At 40.5% G+C, this 23679-nt stretch overlaps 3 protein-coding genes and 1 long non-coding RNA gene across 4 annotated transcripts; 2 read left to right on the forward strand and 2 right to left on the reverse strand.

Moving 5' to 3' along the window:
- Nucleotides 1-2983: 2983 nt before the first annotated feature.
- LOC121988585 (LIM domain-containing protein WLIM2b-like) lies at nucleotides 2984-6946 on the forward strand. Its single transcript, XM_042542078.1, has 5 exons — nucleotides 2984-3297; nucleotides 4345-4444; nucleotides 4517-4548; nucleotides 5346-5435; nucleotides 6518-6946. Exons 1-5 carry the CDS (start codon nucleotides 3157-3159, stop codon nucleotides 6725-6727), a joined length of 573 nt encoding a protein of 190 aa, XP_042398012.1. The 5' UTR covers nucleotides 2984-3156; the 3' UTR covers nucleotides 6728-6946.
- Nucleotides 6947-9083: 2137 nt separating this feature from the next.
- LOC121988584 (proliferating cell nuclear antigen) lies at nucleotides 9084-12605 on the forward strand. Its single transcript, XM_042542077.1, has 4 exons — nucleotides 9084-9687; nucleotides 11320-11472; nucleotides 11564-11661; nucleotides 12067-12605. The coding sequence occupies exons 1-4, from the start codon at nucleotides 9369-9371 to the stop codon at nucleotides 12283-12285; spliced, it is 789 nt and encodes a 262-aa protein (XP_042398011.1). The 5' UTR covers nucleotides 9084-9368; the 3' UTR covers nucleotides 12286-12605.
- A 921-nt stretch (nucleotides 12606-13526) lies between these two features.
- LOC121988583 lies at nucleotides 13527-18034 on the reverse strand. The gene is made up of 3 exons (XM_042542076.1): nucleotides 17686-18034; nucleotides 14187-16823; nucleotides 13527-14100 (listed from the first exon to the last, which is right to left on the reverse strand). The coding sequence occupies exons 2-3, from the start codon at nucleotides 16638-16640 to the stop codon at nucleotides 13825-13827; spliced, it is 2730 nt and encodes a 909-aa protein (XP_042398010.1). The 5' UTR covers nucleotides 16641-16823; nucleotides 17686-18034; the 3' UTR covers nucleotides 13527-13824.
- A 4008-nt stretch (nucleotides 18035-22042) lies between these two features.
- LOC121990491 lies at nucleotides 22043-22497 on the reverse strand. Its single transcript, XR_006114611.1, has 3 exons — nucleotides 22359-22497; nucleotides 22193-22261; nucleotides 22043-22075 (listed from the first exon to the last, which is right to left on the reverse strand). It is a non-coding gene; the product is annotated as an uncharacterized LOC121990491 (long non-coding RNA).
- Nucleotides 22498-23679: the final 1182 nt, after the last annotated feature.

The following is a 23679-nucleotide window of genomic DNA, read 5'->3' on the forward strand; positions in this document are numbered from 1 at the left end:
GCCGAGTGTGCTGATGAGGACGGGCAGCTTCGGCTCGCGGTCCTCTGGGTGGCTGGTGACTGATGGGCTGCTTCCGCTCGGCGGAAGCTGGTTGGTCACTCAGGGCTTCTTTCCTTCTCGCCGCCTGGGCTTCCTCCACATTGATGTATTCGTTGGCCTTGTGCAGCATGTGGTCGTAATCCCGAGGCGGCTTCCGGATGAGCAAGCGGAAGAAGTCACCGTCCACGAGCCCCTGCGTGAACGCGTTCATCATTGTTTCCAAGGTGACCGTTGGAATGTCCATGACCACCTGGTTGAAGCGCTGAATGTACGCTCGGAGCGGCTCCCTCGCGCCTTTCTTGATGGCAAACAGGTTGACGTTTGTCTTCTGGTGGTGCCTGCTGCTTGCAAAATGATGGAGGAACGCCGTTCGGAATTCCCTGAAACTGGTGATAGATCCGTCCGGCAGTCTCCGAAACCACCGATGCGCCGATCCCGAAAGCGTGGTGAGGAACACTCGACATTTTACACCATCTGTGTATTGATGCAGAGTGGCAATGCTGTCGAACTTTCCCAGATGGTCGTCTGGGTCGGTTGTTCCATTGTATTCCCTAATCGCAGGGGGCACATAATGCTTTGGCAGCGGATCGCGAAGAATGACGTCTGAAAACTGCCGGTTGATCCGCTCGGGTGACGCGTCCGTTCGGGGCGCCTTTCCTTTTCTGACGTCCCGGACGGGTGCTTCGTCCGATGAAGATCCCTTGTCTTGATTAGCTTGAGCTACCTCCGGGGGCGTTTGGAACAGCGCCCGATGTAAAGGTATCGGGGTGGGCGGCACCCCCATCTGGGTGCCGGCTGGTCCCTTATTCTGCCCCCATATTGAGAGCTGCTCCTGCCTGTCTTCGGGCGGCACTTGGCCTCCCGAGGCTGATGTCGCCTGCTGCGCTGCCCGCTCGGCCTGAGCTTTCTGCTGTTGCTCCACGATTTTTGCTGCTCGCGCTTAGACGAGTGCTTCGAGCTCTTCGGGAGAGATCGTTACCAGAAGTTGACGTCCAGCTTCTTCCATCTTCCTGGCTCGGATTCAGGTGCGTTCCCACCAATTTGATCTTGTCCGAGCACTGAGTCGACGGACGCTGGGGACGTGGCACGCTCCGCTGTCTCCGCCTGGTGGTGTAGATCTCCAGTGAATCTGCAAAGAAGCCGAGCCAAGAGGGGTTTCCCGACGACGGCCCTCCGACGCTCAAGTCAGGCAACTAGAGAAGCAGCGTAACTGTGGCTACAGTAGAGATTTGCGCATACCTTCGTCGACGTCTGGGGGTCCTTATATAGGACCCCGGGGCGGCGCGGGCACGCTTCTCTATGCGTGCACGCTTCCCCCACACATACCTTAACAAGCCTCTGTCAGAAAAGTACCTCTGGCGCCATTCCGCAATCGTCCGAGCATATCACGGATGTGACGGTGGAAGCTTCCGCCGTATGATCCTGTGTACGGCTCGGCCGCCAACTCTGCTGCTTGTCGGCGGTAGGTGTCTCGAGGATGATGTTATCCCCTGTCTTCTTTGTCCTCTTGCGTTCCCTGTCTGTTCCAGGGTCGAGTGGGTAGGCCGCTCGGCAGGCGTATCACTTCTATCGCCGGTTGTAGGTATTTGTCCGACCGGGAGGACTCCCAGCCGTATGCTCGGATGAGATTGCTACTGCTTCTGTTGTCTGGTGCCCGGCCGAACGGACGTCCCGCTCGGCCTTGAAACCTTTTTACCTTTGAGCATCAGAAACCCGACCCCCAGTCGGGTTGTCTTCATTCGGTTCGGGGGATTCACGGCCAGTCGGCCTACATCGCCCGGTCAATCGACCCGCTTCGTCCGGTCGACTGGTCTCAGGGTTGAATCTCTTGACCTATGTCCTCCACATGCCATTGACCTTCCGCCAACGAGGATCCTCCGTCCTTATATCCGGATCATCCAGCAATAAAGATGATTATATTTATATTGATATTTCTCACCGTCTATTCACATATATTATATAAAGAAAAAAAAATTATAAAATTATATCTTACCGTTAAGTGGCTAAGAGATATACCCATCAAAAATTAATCTTTGTTCTATTCTAATAAATCTATCCTCCGCTGGTTAATTGGATATCTCATGGTGATGGAAGAATCCGAATATTACAATAGTCTATCGTATTATATAGACTTAAGTCTTCTAGAAAATAAATTTCCGAGTCATCAAAATGTTACGTGCTTGTCACTTTGACATTTTTAATAATGCGGGGGCATTATCAACTATCAAGGTTCTAATATAAATTCTAAAAGTCATATTAAATCAGAGAGAAAAAAACAAATACAATTTTATCCTACTAGATATAGTAGGCTCTCTTCGCATTACATTTTGTCCTGTATTCAATCCTTATCTATATTTTAAAAAAAAAATACATCAAATTAAATTCTTAAAGAGTATACTGTTTATTATATTATATTCATCTTTAGCCATTAAATTCATTACTACACAAATAATCCACCTAATATAAAACACAGCTAGAAGTGGGCCAGCCATTCAACCCCGTTTCTCTAGCTTCCAGTGGGTCAATATCTCGTGGAGGTCCATCTGGTAGTCCATTCATCCGACGGGTCAGAGCTGGGTAACTCCCGTAGGGTACGCAAAATCCCACAGATAACAACCAGCCGTCGACGAAGATAGCTTCAACCGACGCCATCCAATCAAATTTGTTATAATGATTATTTTACTCCTTTATTTTCTTCAATGCACTCCCTATCGTGTCACTAGTGGACGTGCAATTAGGGACCGAAATAGTAAGAAATGGGGTAGGTATAACAGCTACACATTTAATTCAAAAAAACATGCAAAGGAGTGGAATTCATGACGGTGGGTCCACGACAAAAAAAAGTGACGACGTGTCGTCGATTTAGTGGACAGGTAACTAACGTCCGTGGTCAGACCAAACAACGGATCGCATGCCAAGCATGCGCGAACCACTTTATAGGTGCTTTTTCGCGCATGGCAGAAGACCCTCGCTTTCTTTCTGTTTTCATCGGCGTCGCCGCCGGTCTCGGAGAACAACGAGAGATCCCGATCTGTTCCTCGTCGGCTTCACTTCCGGATCGACCCGTCGGCGGTGGACGGGGAGGAGTTGGGTCGGCGGAGGACAAAAGGGGGAAAGATGGCTTTCAATTTCACCGGCACGCAGCAGAAATGCAAGGCCTGCGACAAGACTGTCTACCTCATGGATCAGCTCACTGCCGACGGAATCGTCTTCCATAAGTCCTGCTTCAAGTGCAATCACTGCAAAGGAACCCTCACGGTATCGTCGTTCGCCTCTCTCTGTGTTCTCCCTTTTGGGATTTGACTTTGTTTGTAATCATCTCTTTTCGTTGGAAGTTGCGAGTTTGAGTAAGACGTGATCGTCCGATGCGTTCCGAATAACTTGCAACGTCGGGATTCCTGGTCAATGATCGATGCTGTAGATCTGATATTCGAGCTAGTTATGTAGAGTAACTAAATATTCCATCTTCGGATCATGATAAAAGCAGAAATTTTGTCTCCATATCCTGTTACTCATGTTATGCAGTCCAATAGTTGTCTCGTTTGTAAATCTGTTGCTACAAAATGCAATTTTGTCTAGGGTCTTTCTTTGTGTTGGAAACTTATTAGGACTAAATTGCTTTAGGTAGTCTCCTCAGAAATATATATATCAAGATTGAGTAAATCTAGAATGGTTCATTGCTTGACGGCATATAGTGAGCAAGATTACTATTCAAGTGCGAGCAGATTGCAGAGCACCTGGGCTTGACATTTTTCACATCAGGATTCTCAAAACGATGGCAATATGAATCAATGCAAGTTATGCATCGTTGCTTAATTTAGAACTCCAAAGACAAAAGGAGAGTTGTTCCTCGGAACCTGTTTCTAGTTTATGCTACTAATAAGAAATTGTAGCTCGATAGGATCATCTGCAACCACTTCAATGTCGAGGTGCTGATGATGATGGGAAGGCTGCAACGCTTTGGTTCTATTGGGTTTCAACTTTCTTAATTTTGATAGAATATTGCTAGGTATGATAATTAACCACTGTCAGTTGAATAAGTTAAATCACGTTATGAGAAATTTCAAGCTTTTTTGTGGAAAGCGGTTCGTAATTGCATAAATAATGATTTAGCATTCAGAAGAGTTTTTCCGCTCTTCATCTTTTGTTTGTTGCATCTTCCAATGAAAACACTAGTAAATGTTGAAAAAATGATGATTTACTTTGTTTAAATATTACTACAGTTATTGCGGAGGTACTTTACAGTCATTGAATTTGGGCAGGATAAAATAGTAGTGCTTCTAATTACTTATCCATTCTCCTCAGCTAAGTACATATTCATCAATGGAAGGTGTTTTATATTGCAAGCCTCACTTTGAACAACTCTTCAAGGAATCTGGCAACTTCAACAAGAATTTTCAATCACGTGAGTCTTCATAACTAGTTACAAATAATTTGATCTTTCTCACAAGTTTATTTAAATTTCCCTGTTTTTCAGCTGCAAAATCTGCTGATAAAGCTCCAGAACTGGTCAGTAAAGATCTAACTATTAATTTCTTCATTGCTTAGTTTCAAACCAGTCATCCTTTGTTGTATCATCTAGTTACATTTCAAATACCATTTTACCTTACAAATAGCATTTCAATAAGAGTAATCACCTTTCCATAACATCCCTAGCTATGATTTTTTTTTTCCTTCTAAAATCTATCGTGAGGTGATTTCCTAATCAATTTATTGTGAATATGAGAAAATTATCCAATGTTTATCTTGAAATGCCCAAGTTGAATATTTCAAATTTAGGTGTCAAAAAATATTTTTTATGGGTCAGAATTTTTGCCTATATTCTTTATCATATTCCTCAATGCAAATTAATTTGTAAAGTAGCTCGTACTATAAAAAGTTTATCTCTTTTTTATTTTCTTTGAGGCACTTCAACTTGAACATTTGAGTGGTTCTAGGTGTCTAAATCACACACACACACACACACACACTAAATCTTCCTGTAATTTGATTTGCAAATGACACTTTATGCACTATTCAATGCCTTTTTTTTTGCAATGCAAGTTAATTTATAAATATATTAGCTTGGGTCATGAAAATCATAACATTACATGCTTCCAACTATTAAAAAAATGTAGTTTTAGTGCCTAAACCTTGTGGCAAGTTGATTCGCAGCATGTGACATTTAGGGAGAATAAAAAATAGTGTTTTCTTTTAATTTATTTTTTATTTTTTAAAATTATGAGTACATTTTGGTAAATAGGTTGTCTGATAAAGTACTCCATTTCAGATCAATTTATCACGTGTTTGTCATATCTTCTATTCAGACGAGATCTGCTAGCAAAGCTGCCAGTATGTTTTCAGGAACACAGGAGAAATGTGCTACATGTGGCAAAACAGCATATCCTCTGGAAAAGGTTGGTTCAAAGTATATTTTTCTTCTTCTTTTTTTTACTTTGTTTTATTCTTTAATTAAGCATCACGCCTAATCTAAAATGATGGCCTCTGTCAATCTATTTTTTTCGCCCATTATTTGTCATATTCTAATGTCAAAATCTTCATGAATTACCTTGTTGATGTTTTCCTTGTGCATTTGGTTTAAGGAGTGTAAGATATAAAAATAACTATTTTTAGAGGATGGACAAGATGTGGAATAGAATATGAAAATGTATTTACTTTGATGCCTGGTATGAAATAAATGTGAAATAACTAGTGTTATATTTGGTTCATAAAGATATTGTCAAGAATAGAGGAGATATACTTTTCTATTTGTATATAAAAAATTTTATTTGGCTCATCTAACTCTCATGGTCTACTTCATCCCGTCGACTTGTCCAATTGGCACCTATCTTGCTCAACAGGTTTGATGGTTGTTGGTCTGCCTTACTGCTAATTGACCTCTCCTATGGTCTGGTTTGCCTAGCACAACCAATCCAGCTACTCCCCTAGATCTGCTTAACTAACAGTAAATCTTGGAATAAGCCAAGGAGTAGCTATTTGTTATCAATAGTGAATTACATAATTCCATAGGAATTGTTGTTCCAAATTCGCTTTTGTAGCTAAATATTCAAATATCTATTATGCGAGAATTCATAGCCCCTAGGGCATAGTCCACATGGTAGATTTGTATAATCGAGCAAGGGTCGATTCCTAGCGAAGCCGGTGGAAATTCCCTCCCATGCGGTGCCCTGCTCGGTTTCTTGATTTACGTATGACTGTAGGGCTAGCCGTGTGAGGTGTCTGGGTCAGCAAATGACATTTTAATGAATATTATGTGAGAATTCATAATGAATAGAATGGCAATTCATAGGAATACTTAGCAATTTCTCATAGTTTATCGGAAATCATCAGCCAATGATTTTCCTTTTAATAAAATTTAATTACTATAAACAATCAGTAATCCAACCTTCTCTATACTCACAAAGCATTTTCCGTAAACCAAGTTATCTGTCCTGTTGCCCCTCCTTTTGGTTAGTGATCAAGGTAGTTATTCCTTCAGGTGACTGTTGAAGGGCAAGCCTACCACAAGTTCTGCTTCAAGTGTTCTCATGGAGGCTGCTCAATTACCCCTTCCAACTATGCAGCCCTTGAAGGGATCCTCTACTGCAAACACCATTTCTCACAACTTTTCAAGGAGAAAGGAAGCTACAACCACCTCATCAAGTCTGCGTCGATCAAGCGCACTGCAGCAACTGCCCCAGATCTTTAGTTCGAGGCAGATTCGTGGCTATTTATATCTTCTCCATGATAGTGTAGCTCTCATCTTTTTCTTTTCCCTATTGTCGTTGCTTGATTTACTAAGACATTTGTGATCTTGGTTTCCAGTGTTGTTTTGCTTCCTTTTGTTATGCGGAATCTGTAACAAAACTTACTCGGGAGAAAGAAACTGCTCCTCTGTTTAATCTCTATGGCATTTTCCCCCTCTTCACATGTTTCTCTTCAAGTGGAAATAATGAATTCAAATGAGAATTATGCACTCCAATTTTTTTCTTGTGTTTAAAGTCACAGGGGAATGAAAATATTTGATGCTTTGTTTTCACAGATTTACTTAGTCGTGTTATTTTGATGAAATTTTTTAAACAAATTTGACTATTTTGCATGAAATAGGTTTTTTTTACATATGTTATATATTCAATGAAATCCTTGAAACACATTTTCATTTTTGTAATATAGATATCTAGTTTTTATAATATGACTAATGATTGGTCCGGTTTTACAAAAATATTTCGCTAGCTACTAGGATAAATTGAGAAATGTAAATGGATTTTGACGGACGATTTAGCGTCAAAAGTTTTTCAAACTTCTTAGGTGTAATGTGTAGGATCGATGTTGTTGAGAGAGAGGGGAGGAGATTAATACATAGCGGATATATAATAATAAAGACAAGACATAAAATATAAGGAATATACTTAGTTCTCAACCCCATAGTCAGTATGTCTAAGGCCTACGCACTTAACGTGCTTGGAAGCTTTCTGGAGACGAAGAAATTCGTCTTATAGTTTAAGTACAAGCAAAATGATATAATAGAAAATACACAATTTATAAATAAAACTCACAAACTCGTAGTCGTGGTCCAGAAGCTCTTGAGTGTCGCGCACTCCTCCTAGATCTTCTCCGGTTGTACGAGTAGAGTTTCAGTGGTTCTTCTTCGAGTGGAGAATTGATGATTTGAAACTCCTGTTTGCAACACCTTATAAAAAATCAATTTCAGGAGCTTGAAACCCTTCTGAGTTCCCAATCTATCATGATCTAAAACCCTTGGTCCGAATGCTTGGATATTTATGCCACGTCATGAGTTGATCCTCTTAGACTAAATCTGGACCATTCAGGCTCCTGGAATCAATAAGGGCTCCTGGATCATCTAAGTGCCTAGAACAGATCCAAGTTCTTGGACCATCCAAGCACCTAGAGTTTGTCCAGGCTACTTAATTGCTTGTTTTATGTCTGTTTGCTTTCCAATCTTACTTCTAGCTCCAGGTTTTAACCAGCAAGATAAACATGCAACAATAGATCAGCAACCTAAATCTTAACTGTAGTCTGTTTGACCTACTAAGCTTACTTAAGGCTTACCTTAGAGCAGGTCTAATCTACTAACCTTACCTTTTGTTTGAAGTTGAGATTTTACCATCTAAGGTCTATTTCTTAGGATTTTACCTTACCAAATCTTTAGTTCTCCAGACTTACTTGGACATTTACTCAGTTTGATCTTGACCCTCGGGACTTTTCGCTAGACCTACGGTCCTCAACCTATCCAGACTTTCCACTTGGTGTCTCCAACCATCAGGACTTTCCGCATGATATCCTCGATTTGTCGAGATTTCCTACCCAATCATTTTGACCATGACTTGCTTAGTTGCTTGTCTAATCTCCAGTTAATACTAATTACTCAATGGACTTCTCACTTCCTTAAGCTTCCGCTAGGACTTTCTCTTACATAACCTCTAGTTATGATTAGTCACTCGGTAGACTTCTCACCTGTCCAATCTACTATTAGGACTTTACCTTACTAATTATTTAGTTCTGACTAGATTTTTTTTTTTTCAAACATCAAGTTATATTTAGATTAACCCTCGATCAAATTGATTAAACTTAGATACATTATCAAATATTTAAATTTTAAAAGCTAATTGCATTAACATAATGTATTATAGATGAGATTTAAATCCTCATTATTTAGGGAGTCATCTTATCTCTCAGCATTGACCTTTAAAACACTCTTTGATTAATACTAATGATTTTAAATTATTTTTGAATTAATAAAAATTATACTACTAAGATTGGAATTTTAATACTAAATTTATACTTTAAAAAATTTATATAATTGATTTTAAGTCTTTTAAATGTTGTAAAAGATGATTTCACTTCGAATGTCTATTTCACAGAGAAATAAATTACGCAGTGTCCTCTTAAGCAGGAGGACATTTTGAATGAAATAAATCCCGTGAAAATTAACCATTGCCTAACGAATTACTATCCGAATACAAACTCGACTAGACCGCGGCGACTATAAATGCCCCATTTTAGCTTCGACTCGCTTTTGACAAGACAAATTTAGGGCTAGGCAGCGCTGAACCCCGTGAGGCAGCTCGTACCCGAACCACCACGGCACCGCGGGCTCCTGATCCATTCGAGGAACGAGAAAAAAAAAACCGCGAGTGGAATGGAGGGAAAATATTATTTTATTATATTTTCCCGCCAAACCTCATTGCTCGCATATACCAACGCCGCGCACGCCCCCCTCTCTGTCACCTCCCAAACCCTAGATCAGGAGCCGACGATCAACGGGGTCGTGTAACCAGTAACAAAGCAGATCAGGGAGGAAGAAGAGGCGGGAGAAAGAGGAGGAGAAGATGTTGGAGCTACGGTTGGTGCAAGGAAGCCTCTTGAAGAAGGTGCTGGAAGCCATCAAGGAGCTGGTCACCGACGCCAACTTCGACTGCTCCGCCACCGGCTTCTCTCTCCAGGCCATGGACTCCAGCCACGTCGCCCTCGTCGCTCTCCTACTCCGCTCCGAGGGCTTCGAGCACTACCGCTGCGACCGCAACCTCTCTATGGGGATGAACCTCGGCAACGTCTCCAAGATGCTCCGCTGCGCCGGCTCAGACGACATCATCACCATCAAGGCGGACGACGGCAGCGACACCGTCACCTTCATGTTCGAAAGCCCAAGTATGGAAATTCACTTAGCCTTGTAAATCTCCTTCTCGCTAAAGTATCGCGAGGTCACTTCCATTCCTTTTCATTTTCTCTGTGATCTCTTCGATCTGCCGTTTATAGTATAAAATTATACTTTTTGTGATTTTTTTTCAATACACTACGCATTGTGTCTTCCAAGTGTTTGAGGAAATGTGTATGTTTCCGTTTTTTCTCTTTTTGACAGTGATTTTTTCAATCAGCCATTGATAGTCTTAAATTTGCTACATTTTTTAATTGATTTCACTGCTCAATTTCTATAATCACACTGTGCCCTCCAAATGTTTGACAATATTTGCTGCTTGAATATTGATAAGTTCTAATCTTTTACACAGCGATTTCTTGATCTGATGCTAATTATTAAATTTGCTACGTTTGTTCTATTTCAATAATTGCACATTTTCCGATCACATTTTACCCTCCGACTGATTGAAAATATGCACAACTTAAATCTGATGAAGCCTTTCATTCTGATAATCACTCGTGTAAGTGGGTTCAAGTACCTTTTTTATGTCTATTTATTTCCCTGGTTATCAGTGATTTCTTTGTTTTACTGCTTAGATTCTTAAATTTGCTACCTTTTTGTGGTTGCTTTTACTGCACGTGTCTACCATCACATTGTGCTTTCGAGTGTTCTGATATGACAATTGCAACTGTTCCTCTGACCTCATTGTCTGCTTCAAGTCTTTGGGAATATGTGCGTCTTAAGGTACATGAATCTAATTATTCTAATGTCGCTCTTGCAAGTGTAGTCTTAAATTTTCTACCTTCTGTGACACCTCACTGGTCATTTCTCTGATTTCATTGCGCCTTTCAAATGTTTGAGAATATATATGACTGAAACTCAAAGCACATGAAGCATTTTCTTCTGATGCCACTCTTGCTAGCGCTGTCATAAATTTGTTACCTCTTGTGATTATCTTTACTGCACATTTCTACGATCACACTGCCCTCCAAAATGTTCAAGCATACTTGCAATTTGAAGCAGATGAAGCTTGTCCTGATATCACTCTTGCCAGTGCAGTCTTAAATTTGCCACCTTTTATGATTATTTCCATTTCCATAAGTAAGTTGCCTTCTAGTGTTTGAGAAATATGTGACTTAAAGCAGATGAAGATTCCACTCCTGGTATCACTCTTGCAATTGTAGTCTTAAACTCATTAGCTCTTGTGGTTATCTTTACTGCACTTTTCTAAGATCATGTTTTGCCCTCCAAGGCTTTGGATAACAGATGAAGATTAGTCTTAAATTTGCTACCTTCTGTGATTATGTTCACTGTATGTGTCTACAATCATATTCTGACAGTATTTTTGACTTAAAGTAGATGAAGGCTTCCTTCTGATATGGTGCTTGTGAAATTATTTCCACTTCACATTGTGCCCTCTAAGGGGTTGAGAATATGTGCTACTTAAAACAGTTGAAGCTTAGTCTTAAATTTCCTACCTATTGTGATTATTTTTACCAAACATTTCTATGACTACATCGTGCCCTCTAAATGTTTGAGAATGCTTGTTTCAAAGAAGTGATGAAGTTTTTCCTTCTGATATCAATCATGCAAGTGGGGTTTGAGTATCTTTTTTTGTTCATTGTTTTCCTGGTTTTGATCAGATCAAGACAAGATTGCTGATTTTGAGATGAAGCTGATGGACATAGACAGTGAACATCTTGGCATTCCAGATGCTGAATACCAAGCCATTGTGAAAATGCCTTCGGGAGAATTTGCAAGGATTTGCAAAGATCTGAGCAGCATAGGAGATACTGGTACATCAGTCATCTTAATCTTCATTGAATCCATCATAATGTTTTTGCTCTTCTGTTCATTGTTGATTTATTGTGGCTCCGAACATGGCAGTGATTATTTCAGTGACTAAGGAAGGAGTCAAGTTTTCTACTGCAGGAGATATAGGAACTGCCAACATTGTTTGCAGGCAAAACAAGACTGTAGATAAGGTACCTTGTATTTGCTTTGTCTATATGTTTATTTTGTCCCCTCAATTCTTATAACACTTGTATTGAGTGAAACCCACAGCGAATAAATCCTAGGAATAACATGAAATAAGAATAAAATAATGATTCTGATCTTATAATCTGTGAAATAGATGTTTCACAAGTAATAAGGAATGATTTCCAAAGATCAAAATATTTATATAAGCAAATGTTGTATATTCCAAAAAGAAATGAAATGGATTATATGAAGATTAAATTATAATTATTATTATTCTATTTCATTTATTTAGTTTACTTAGGTTAAAGGGAGAGACTTAGTTTCACTTATGTAGTTTATTAGAAGTGCGTATTTTCACTTATGGAAACGTTTCTTGCTACTTAAATTTACAATGTCTTTGTATGCTGAAGCCTGAGGAAGCCACCATCATAGAGATGCAAGAGCCTGTATCACTAACGTTTGCTCTGAGGTATTTGAACTCTTTCACCAAGGCAACACCACTCTCTGAGACTGTATCGATCAGCTTGTCGTCTGATCTGCCCGTCGTGGTTGAGTATAAGATTGCAGACATGGGATATGTGAGGTATTATTTGGCACCAAAGATCGAAGAAGATGAGGAAATGAAGTAATAAAAGTAGTTAAAGTTTTGTGCTGCCTTCAGGGTATCTTCAAGAGTTTGTACTGGTTTCCTCTAAGGATTAATTAGAAAATTTATCTGTTTTGAATGTCCGATTCAGTTAGTAAAAGCTCTGTTCTTGCATTATGATATTTCTTTGTTGGTTTCAGTAGGATTTGATGGTTGTGACTGAGTTCCAAAAAACTTCTTGCAAAGGTTGTGATTGTGAATGTTCACCTTGGGAGCTCTATATTATTGCTTACCTACACTCTCAAAATTGTATCCATTGACATGAGATAACTCTAATTAATATGTAATGTGGTTGTTATTTCACCCTATCTGATTTAAGTCTGACACAGTTGCATTTGAAAGTTTTTGTTCTAGGGTCATGAATTGAGGATCTGTTTATTTCTTTAAGCAATAGTTTTGGAGGGATCAAGAGCAATTTTGTTCAGTGTGTAGCAATCTGTTCAGAATTATCCAAATAGGTTCTGGTATCAGTTTGTAAGAGTATTAGGAAATAATGCTTTAATTATTGTCATTGGTTATGGCAAGATATTGCCTTGGACTTGTGAACTGCAACAAGTATAGGAAATAATCAAGTTATAGCTGATTACAATCAATCAGCAAAGCTAGACAAAATAGTTTTTAATGTCCTTGGAGAGTTCTGTTGATAACTTGTGTGGATATTTGATAAGATCTCTTATTTATGGATTGATACATCTCTGTTTCAACTCAAATGATTAAACTATGACGTGTGTTGATCTCAAGTACAAGTAAGCTGGAGTTCCTCATATTTGGGCTAGACAGGTGATTTCTGGACTAGATAGCATCAAAGAGACTTCACGCAAAATACAAGCAAGCTGAACTGAATCAGCAAATTCAATGACACCAACAGATCAAGTTTAATTGAAGGAGTTCAACAAAAAAAAAAACTTTGCTATCGGAAAGAATGGAGTAGCTGGGCAAACGAACCATTCTCTACTAGAGAGAGTAGTGCATGATCCCTAATTCTATGGTTCTCGGTTCTTCTCATGTGGTAGCAGTGAATAAAGTTTGCAAAATGCTAAGCCTCTCCTCTATTGTTCAAAACATAAAATGCTTGGCAACTCAAAAATGCATGAGTTTTCCTGCTTCAATAGACTAAAAAGAGTAACCGAACAATCTTGTCCTCCAAAAGCTCACGTTGGTTGGTATCATCAATGGCAAGTCAAACTTCTCTAGCCATGTTGACATGGAAGGAGAAAGATACTATTTATAACTCAAAAATGATTCGCAGCTATAGCTTCCTCATACTATTACTTGGAGATATGGTTTTCTTTACATGAAAAACAAAGATGACCTAAAAGTTGCCAAGGAAATGGAAACTACAGCATTTCAGAGTGGCTATATGATACTAATACTATGTATGACTTCATGGCGCCGGAGAGGCTTGTGCCCAAGGCCCCAATTGAATTGCTGATTTTATTCAAACTATATCGCCTTGATCTTCTAGAGGTGCAAGAATCTTCCTGCAGAAGTTGCGCACTAGTCCACACCGTATCGGTAGACTTTAAGTTCTTCTAAGAGGAGAAACAGGCGGGTGATTTCGCACATGGCTGTTAGGGTCACCTCGAGTAGTAGAAGCTTGCCCTGATCCATCGTTGACAATGTGTTCCTGCAAATTCTTTCGCAGGGTTGAATGATCATAGGGCTTCTTGCCATGGATGACTGCTAAACAAATTGCAAAAGCCTGAAGTAGAGAAATTGACGCCTGGAAATCAACGGTGTACAGCCCCTCTTTGAAAGAAATCATGCTGAAGGCATGCCTTGTTTCCTGAGATGCTCCCTGAAAAGTTTAACCATCATTACTTTTTTTCATAAACACCTGTTGCTTGAAAAATTCCAAACATTATGCTCGTTGAGAGAATATACCTGAGTGAATAGTTCAAACCGGCAAGTGTCATCTGCAGTTTGATAAGGTTGGAATGAACCACATGAATTGTGCGCTTGAAATTTGTTACTAAGAATAGTTAAGGCGCAACCCTCATCCCAACCTCCACAGTCACAATCACCTCCTGATCTCCATCTTTCTATCAAAGTTGAGGGCTCCCCATCATTGGCCAAGCCATGAATGCCGCTCGGAATTATGACTGATATACCAGAATGACCTTTGCCATTGTGCTGATAAGAATGCAAATTTTTCTCACCAGGTGATGTCCTTGAATTTCCAGCTGAATTTGTCAATAAGGATCCTCCGTAATTACAGAAGTAGGCCTGAGTGCGTGAGTTAGGTTTTCTAAATGGTGGTGTTGGCACAACAATCGCAGCCAGCTCACTTGCAGTCGAAGAATCAAAAGACTTGTAAGCATCATGCAAGATAAACTCTCTTACATAATCAAAGCTTCCATGGCGAAAGCTCTTTACCTCGCCAAGTGCAACATTCAACTGGCCAACAACATTTGAGATCAACTGATGTTGCTTGTCCTTGTTTACAGAGCTGCTCCAAAATGTGTTTTTCTTCTTTGAACCATTTATCGAGAATATATGGAACATGCACTCCAGATTGTCAATGTGGGGAGCACTGCTTCCTGCTATTGCTGCAGCAAGTACCTCACCATCACCAGACGAGAGCATGAACAAAGGAAGCCCATTCTTCCATGCCAGCTGAAGAAGAGCCTGCTTCATGTTTGTTGCATGATTTTTGTCAGTTTGAGTTCCTATACCATCATTAGGTAATTCCTTCGAAGTAATAATGCTGTCTCTTGTTTGGGACACAGAATTAACATTTGTCTTTGACTGTTTGTTCAATCCCGGGGATGATTTATCAGCTCTTAGTTCACCAGAATGCTGACCAGGTAAGGCTGCAACTTTCCCAGTTGAATGAAGATTGTTCTTTGGCTTCATTATTGGATCTAGTAACCTCCTCAATGGACTTTGTCGGCCTTTACTATTTCTGGTTACTTGCTCTCCATGGGAATTGTACAGAAGAGAAATTGACTCAAATAGCTCTTCCGATGAGCCTCCTTTTGAACTAGAACTCTTACTCATCCTAGTTGGTCTCACACTAGACGGATGGATGGTCGACTTCTTCCCTGCTGAAGACGTTGCTTTAGCCTCAAATTTTCTTGATTTCTGAGTAGCATTGGATTCAAGTTTCTCACAAGAACCACTAGGGCATACGTCAATGCCCCCGTTTCCTCGAACTGATTTATCAATTGGTGTTGTTTCTACCAGTGGAACATTGCATGGTATATCAGGTTCATCATTCAGAATGGCCAGAGGAAGTGGGCATGAATGAGGAACCTTAGAAAATTTGTCCATGATCTCAAAATCCTCAACTACATCACCTGAATGGCTTTTGTCGTATGACTCACTTTGCCAATAGTCAGTAGTTATTGTAGATCCAGAACTAAGCTGTCCACTATCTGCACTAGGTTGAAGAAAACTTGAAATTCCTCCATTGTTATGGAAAGGTGGCCTTGTATTCTTGGTAAAGGGTATAACATTGGTAAAGTCTGCAAACTTTCCTGCTTCCGTCAAGATACAATCATGTTCCTCACCAAGCCTGATTGTGGTAGCATGATCAGTATTAATTCTTGAAGGTGAAGTGGTAGATTGTGATTCTAGATGTACTTCACCAGACACGCTTGCAAAATCTAAACAAGTTCCCATATCTTTGTCATTTTGGAGATCTAAGGGGTTAAAATCCACACTAGGAAGCATAATAGAAGAGATCCTCGAATCAGAAATGCCTTCTTCAAGTCTATTTACTACCTTCTTCTGCGTCATAGTTGGGCTGCCCGAAAATGACATTTTCTTATGAGCAAGAACAGAAGATTTCTTACCTTGATAAAAAGGACTAGCCGTTGTTCCACAAGATTGGTTAGAAAAACCAAATGTAGAAAGCGTAGAGGACTCCGTACAACTCGATGCACAGTCTCCGCCCGTCCCATCCGTGGCACACTTCTCATGTGTCCATTTCTCAAGAAGTCCCCACTCCAGAACTCCAACATTCAGAGCCTTTTCATGGATGCTATCATGTTTCTCCAAGCGCCTAAGATACAAGGGCACATTTGACATGTTCTTAACTGGTTCGTCCATCTCAATAACCTTCCTACCAGGCCATGGCTTTTGAGGAGTACATAAGGGTGACATAACTGAATTTTTCTTGATTCCTTCCCTATCTTTAGCAGTTTGTCGAGGGAGCTTTTCTGTTTTGAGTGCCCCAACCTTCTCTGAGAAGTCAACATTCTTTATTCTACTAGGGGAAGGCTTGCTGGGGGATTTTGAGGATTGGGTCTGAGTTGTGATTCTTTTCTTCTGCTGATGGAATTGTTTTGTTCCAAGCATGCTTTCATCTTTTGCTTTTAGGGTTGGAGATGCCATGATCTGTTGGTACTCTACTGTAGTACGAGCAATTTCATTGCCCTGATCGCAGCTAGAATTTTGTGCAGCACAGCTGAACTAGTTGCAAATTTTCCCAAGTTCCAGAAATTTCTAGATTCTCTTCTCAGCTTGAAACGGACGGATACTTCACATCTGTATCTTTCAATATGTCACTGCACGATTCTGCGTACACACAAAAAAAAGGAGAAAAAGTTAAAATCTGTAATTTTCTCTTCCAATGAGCATACAGCTGCTACTAATAAAATGAAATGGAATCTCAATCAGAAGTTCAGAACCATCGCTATCAAACACAGTTCATAAGGAGCAGGTGAGAAGAGCAGGCCAACAGGGCACGATCTACAAGCAACCAAAGGAACCCAGCGCAATTCACGAACTCACTACTCAGAAATTCCGCATTCTGGTGAAACATTACTCAGATCGAACTTCTAATTCAGAAAAGGGAAAAATTCTTTTGTGTTTCGCAACAGCCAACGTGAGAGAAAACCCCCTCAAAATTCTTTTTTTTTTCCCAGAGTACTGATCACCAAGTGCAATGAACTAGGTAGCATTTGTATGCGATGGTTTAAATAACACAAAAGAAAAGAGAAACAGGAAAGAGGAAAAATCGAACTAAGGCATGAGACTACCACCCATGAAGTACCAGGATGAAGTAGAATGGCCGGAGATTTTAAATCTTATTCTCAGCACGCGATTCTAACTCCCTACTTAGACATTCCACATTCTCGTGAAGCATTGCACAAGTCCAACTTCTAATTCAAAATTTGTTTCCTTTTGAATCGGAGCGGCCAACATAACAATAAACCATTCCACATTCTCGTGACATTATATGAATCCAACTTCGAATTCCAAAAATTTCTTCCTTTCGAATGGAACGCCCAAAACAGGAAAAAGATCTCTCAATTTTTTTTAAAAAAAAAATCGCAACAAGCTCGGCAGCATTTGTATACAGTGGTTAACAGAAAAAAAAAACAAGAAAAAGGGGGAGAGAATCGAATTAAAGCAAGAACCCGAAGAGCCCACCTACCACGAAGTATCAGAAATTGGTTAATTGCCGAATATTTCAGATCTGCTTCGCCTTTCCTCAGCTCGCTCTCTCAGCACAATGCAGTTATGCAGAGGCGACCCTGAGCGGCAAGATCAACTATGAAACCCCGCAAGAAATGCCGCTCCGCCACTCGCGTCGCCGACCGAGAACCAACCTACTTCGAGCTGCGAGGATCGATCTTTCTCTCAGGAGGTGGATGGATTGCGATGATCGTGATGAGATCACGGCGCGAGGAGCGTCGCTAGGTTCTGTCTCTTTCTTCCGGAGGACCAGCCACAGCGAAGAGAGAGAGAGGGAGAGCGAGGGAGGAGGCGGCTGAGGGAGGCGAGGAAGCGGGTGGGCTGAGAAGTCATTATTATTTATTGGGTAGAAAAGGACGAGAGGGACCCGGTGTCGGATAAAGGCACGTGTGAGGGCCGGAACAGTGGGGCTCACCGCCGTCAACGAATACACGAAATCGGTAATCAATCGGCCAGAGTGGGAAAATGGTCCCGCGCGCTGATGGGACACGGAGCGTCTCGGTATTGTACTCCCAGATTTGCACCCGCCAGCGTACCAGGATCGAACTGTAGACGTGACGTATGAGATCGGTAGTGGGCTATGGGTAACATGATTAATATCGTGTTGTTACATAGAAATGGCGCACGGATAAAATTTCGAGATTTTTTTAGGTTGGCCCAGGAAGTTTATCTTCTTCGTCCGATATTTAAATTCGCCAAAACATTTTCAAATTTCAAAATTTTACCATTTCATCCTTTACTATTTGTTTACTTTCACCGACTCCACCAGGGGCGAAGAGCTCCGACGCTATCACTCATTCATTTACTCAAGTAGGAAATCAGTAGAGAAAAAAAATTCTCATGAACTAAATTTCGCATTTTACTTATTTCTTGAAGTTGTTTTCGTATTATGTTTATTGTTGGTGCTTAATTAATTAATTATCTTTGTTAAAATTTCAAATAAGAAAAATTCTTTAACTCTTCTGATAGGTTATTCATCCTCCTCTAATCGGGTTAACACGGACTAATAGAGATTGTTTTGCCAGAGGTGGTTGTGCCGCAATGTATTGTGATCGTCAAGAATTGTTGGAAGTTGAGATCGAACAAGGCAGATATAGTATAACTTGAAGTCATTGAGCTGTCTTGTATGGTTAAGTTGCCTTGTATGGCCGAACTATTTGGTAAGGCTGAGCTATCTTATATGGTCGAGTTGTCTTGTATGACTGAGGTGCCTAGTAATGCCGAGTTGTCTTGTATGACTGAAGTACCTTCTATGACCGAGCTGCTTGATAAGGGCGAGCTGCTTGATAAGGGCTGCTTGATATGGTCGAGTTGCTTGGTATAGCTGAGCTGCATGTTATGGCTAAATTGCTTTGTATGGTCGAGTTGCTTAGTAAGATCAAGTTGCTTTATATAATTGAGTTGTCTTGTATGACCGAACTACTTAGTATGATTGAACTGTCTTGTATGATCGAACTGTCTATTATAGTTGATCTTCCTAGTCTGGCCGCTTGGTATAACCGAGCTACCTTGCATGGCCAAACTGCCTAGCTGCAATGTCTGTCAAACTGTAGAATTGGACATTGTAACTTCCCAAATATTGTAAATCACACTAGCTATATCAATCATAATCACAAATAATATTTAATACCATCTTCTATTTTAATCCTCCTACATTAGATTCTATTTAAAACACTTTATTAATCTTTTTATTATTTTCTAAAAGTAATTCTACATATTTAATTTATTATTTTCTAAGTTAATAATTAATTTATGATATCTGTTATCACTAACCTTCAAATTTATATATTTTAAGTTAGGTGAGTTTTTTTTTTACCTTCCTCACATAGAGCCATTAATTTTGAACATACTTATCGAATTAGCTCAATCCATCAAACTATTAAGGTGACATTTGATTTAGAAGTTTAGAAATTCTAATTCATTTCTAAACCTTGTCTTTAATTGATGGGAATAAAATAAGGATTTTAGAATAAAATTCAAAAACTTGGGTATTGATGAAACTCACATCTTTTCTTGAGTTTTGATAGAAATGAGAATAAAAATTAAGTTTTGGACAAAAATACTTTTAATATATTTGTTAAAATTTTTTTTCATTTCACTTTCTCTCTCCTTGTTCTCTCTCATCATACTTTCTCTCTCAATATACTTTCTCTCTCCTCATTCTCTCTCATCACACATAATCCTTACCATTTTCTCCTTATATTATCTCCCATCATACATTCTCTCTCCTCATTTTCTCTCTCTCTCTCTCTCTTCATTCTCTTCCATCACACTTTCTCTCCTATTACACACTCTTGTTGGATCGATGAATTCGCTAGAGGGGGGTGGGGGGGGGGAATGAATAGTGAAAAAAATTATCGTAAAAACTCGAGTCGAGTGCACAACGGAATAATAAAATGATCAATGCTAACAATAGTCATTTTACTTGGTTCGGAGCCTTTGTCGACTCCTACTCTAAGGCCCGCACTCGTTGAGTTCTTTCGTTGGGCTATTCACTAGCAATTCGAAAAGATGATTACACAGTTTAAATTACAGGAATGATAATAAATAAACAATACCGACAATAATAAGGAAAAGAAAAACATCACTTGTCGGAGAAGCCTCGCAGCGTCACAGGAGTACAACACAGAAGAGCAAGCGTTGGAAGATCTTGTTCTGAGTTCTTTGCTCTAGGGTGCATCCTCCTTATATAGGAGGCTCTTGGGCGCCCGGATCCCTTCCGAGCACCTGGAGTGTGACGTAGCCCAGCCAACCATGAATCTCCACTTGGCGAAGCTGCAACGAGGATAAACTTTGCATTCCGGGCGCCCAGATCTTTGTTTTTTCAGCAACCTACAAAAAATATTAGTCTGAGGCAAAATGTAAAATTACCTTGCAAAACAAGGTATTAGCTCAGTTAAGTTATAATAGTAATAAAAGCAGTAATTAGATCCCGTCTCCTCGAGACCGGAATCTAGTCACGATCTCAACTTAATTAGATTTCCGAAATAGATCTAAGTTAGATCGATGTCTAATGTTCCCTTCCCGGGAACGCGTCCTCACAGTCACTCCCCTCCAGTGACTTACCTTAACCTACCTGCCAGACGTCCGGTCAGCCCTTCAATCCATCTGGACTTTGTGCCAGCTATCAGGTCAGCCCGTCGACCTAGCTGGACTTCATGCCAGCTATCAGGTCGACCCGTTGACCTAGCTGGACTTCGTGCCAGACATCCGGTTAGCCCGTCGACCAATCTGGGCTTTGTGCCACACTACAACAAAAATGGCTTTTCGCAGCGTGCAAATTCGCTTTCCGCGGCGCACATTGCACGTTGCACAATTAAAAGCTGTTGAAAGTCTTAGATTATCCGCAGCGTGTGTTGCGCACTGCGGATATTATTATCCGCAGTGTGTGTTGCGCGCTGCGGATATTATTATCCGCAGCGCGCAATGCACGCCGCAGAAAATATTATCCGCAGTGATCAATGCACGCCGCGGAAAATATTATTCACAGCGCACAACGCACGTCGCAGAAAATATTATCCGCAGCACGCAAAGCGCGCCGCAGAAAAAGTGATACCTAACATTTAAAAAAAAAAAGATCATTGTTTTATTTTATTTTTATTTATTTTATTCATGTGTGTGAAAATTTGGCCAAAGATTCAATTAACCACACATTAATGCATAGAAACAAAATGACATAAAATATTCTCTAATATTCACCATAAAACATATTGCTTGATATATATATTAAAATTAATTACACCAGAATTGTCCAAAACCATATTTTTATTGTTTACATAATATCTTTGAATAAATATTACAAAACTTGATGAATATTAATAATCTCACGGCATCTGAATTGATTGCAACTTAAATCTCAATGGTTTCTTCACATGGAGTTTTTAAGGATTTATTGTTGATGGAGTTAGAACCTGTGCAAAATGAGAACGGAGTTAGAACCGGTGCAAAATGAGAACCATATAAAAGTTTCATAATATTATACTAACACGAGCAAAGTTGTTCTCAATGTACTGATTGGAACAAAGTATCGACAGCTGATGATCCTGGTGGAGATTGAACAGTATTCTGATCTCCAAATGAAAACAACTAGTGATGCACAAAAACATAGGAGACAATGATACAGATCAAGCAGAAAGACTAGTTCAATAAATGGAATGAGAAACAAAGAAAGAGTTTGAGCAAAATACTTGACTCATGCTTGGGCGAAGAGCTGCAACATGGCACAAACAAGCAGTAGTGCATGCCACCATTCTCCCTGCCTCAACAGGACCGTAGTCATTGTATAAGAATGGATAGATAAGGGCATCGTATACTACATCTTCCATTGCTATCTATAGCAAGGGTCTCACCTGAATTGAACATATCAAATAGAATTCTCACAGGATATACATATCAAGAAGTTGTTCATGCAATTTTGAAACTTAAGACTGAAATGAAGAGAAATTGATCCTCTGTTGTAGTTCTACCTCAACTTGCCACTGCAAGCACTGCACGTAGTTGATGATCTCATCGAGCATAATAGCCTTGCCTGCCACCTTTCAATTAAAAATCATATGGATTCGAAATCATTAGATCAAGAACAAGTTATTTGTAGTAAACAAACTCCAAACTACTAGGAGGAAAGTTTTTTACCTTGTTGCAACCTGGCACAAGATTTTGGAGAAGCTTCATTCTCTCACTGATCTTTTCTCTCCTGACCCGGTGAAGAAGACAGTGACAGGCTCAAATTAGCAAAGGAGGGAGATAAGAAGAGCAAATCACTACAGAAAAGTGTGTTCTTTGCTTACCCTCTCGGCTAGGCTGTGGTTGTCGGTGGCTTGCCCTCTTCTTGCCACGATATGGATGTAATCCTTCGGCGGCTCAAACGGTTTGGCATCTTCTCCTAGTTTCCGGCTACCATTGATGTTCTGCTCACGCCCTCGCGCAGTTTGCATTTCTTTGTACCAGAAATTACCTCCTATGGTAAGATAATTCTCCCTTTAATGCACCATCAGCGCCCTAAATTTCAATGAAAGATCAAATCTTGGTAGGTACCTTGGGAGGATTCATGTTGGGGGAAGACAAAGGTGAGATTTTTCCTTGGCACTTTGGAGCCGCTTTCCGCTTCCTCCCATTCCTCTCGGCACCAATCATCACCAAACTATCTGACATCGGTGAAGCTCCTAGCAAAGACGAGTATGAAACCCTACCGCTAAATCTGGGCTCTTCCATTATCGCGTCAGATATTGTTACCCTTTTTCCATTGTTGGCTGACATGAGAGACTGGCTGCTCAAAACCCTAGACAGCTTTCCCGCCTCCGCGAGATTCCTCACGCCGAAGCAAGGGAACCTCACGGCTTTTTCCGCGAGCCTCGGGTCGTCGGCGAACGGCGTGAATTGCAAGGCCGCCATTTGGTTCCCCTATGTGGGAATGCCCTGCAACTGGTGATTCATGGCGAGGAGAAGGTGGAGATTCGAGCGGCAAGGAGGAGCCGGAGACTCGAGCGGCGAGGAGGACAAAGAGAGGTGGCAAGGATGATGCGGAGAATCGAGCGGCGAGGAGGCAGCGGCGAGGAGGCGGCGGAGACTCGAGCGGCGAGGAGGGCAGAGAGTCGCGCGAGGAAGGTGGAGAGTCGCGGCAGGTTTGGGAAAGAAATAAAAGAATGAGAAATAAAATCATGATTCTTATAGTTCCATTTGCAGCGTACTACGCGCTGTTGATAATAAATGGGTGATAATATTAATAGCGTGCATTTAATGTGTGTGCCGTTAATATCTTTTTTTTTTCTTTAAATTTATGTTATTAACAGCGCACATCAATATGCACGCCGTTAATAATATTATTAATGGCATGTTTTTAATGTGCGCTGTTAATAGCATGCTGCAGAAAAGTAATTTTGTTGTAGTGCCAGCTATCAGGTCGACCCGTTAACTTAGCTGGACTTCTCTTGCACACTTCATCAAAGTGTTAAAT

The sequence above is a fragment of the Zingiber officinale genome, chromosome 6B, assembly GCF_018446385.1.
Source record: "Zingiber officinale cultivar Zhangliang chromosome 6B, Zo_v1.1, whole genome shotgun sequence".
Lineage (NCBI taxonomy): Eukaryota > Viridiplantae > Streptophyta > Magnoliopsida > Zingiberales > Zingiberaceae > Zingiber > Zingiber officinale.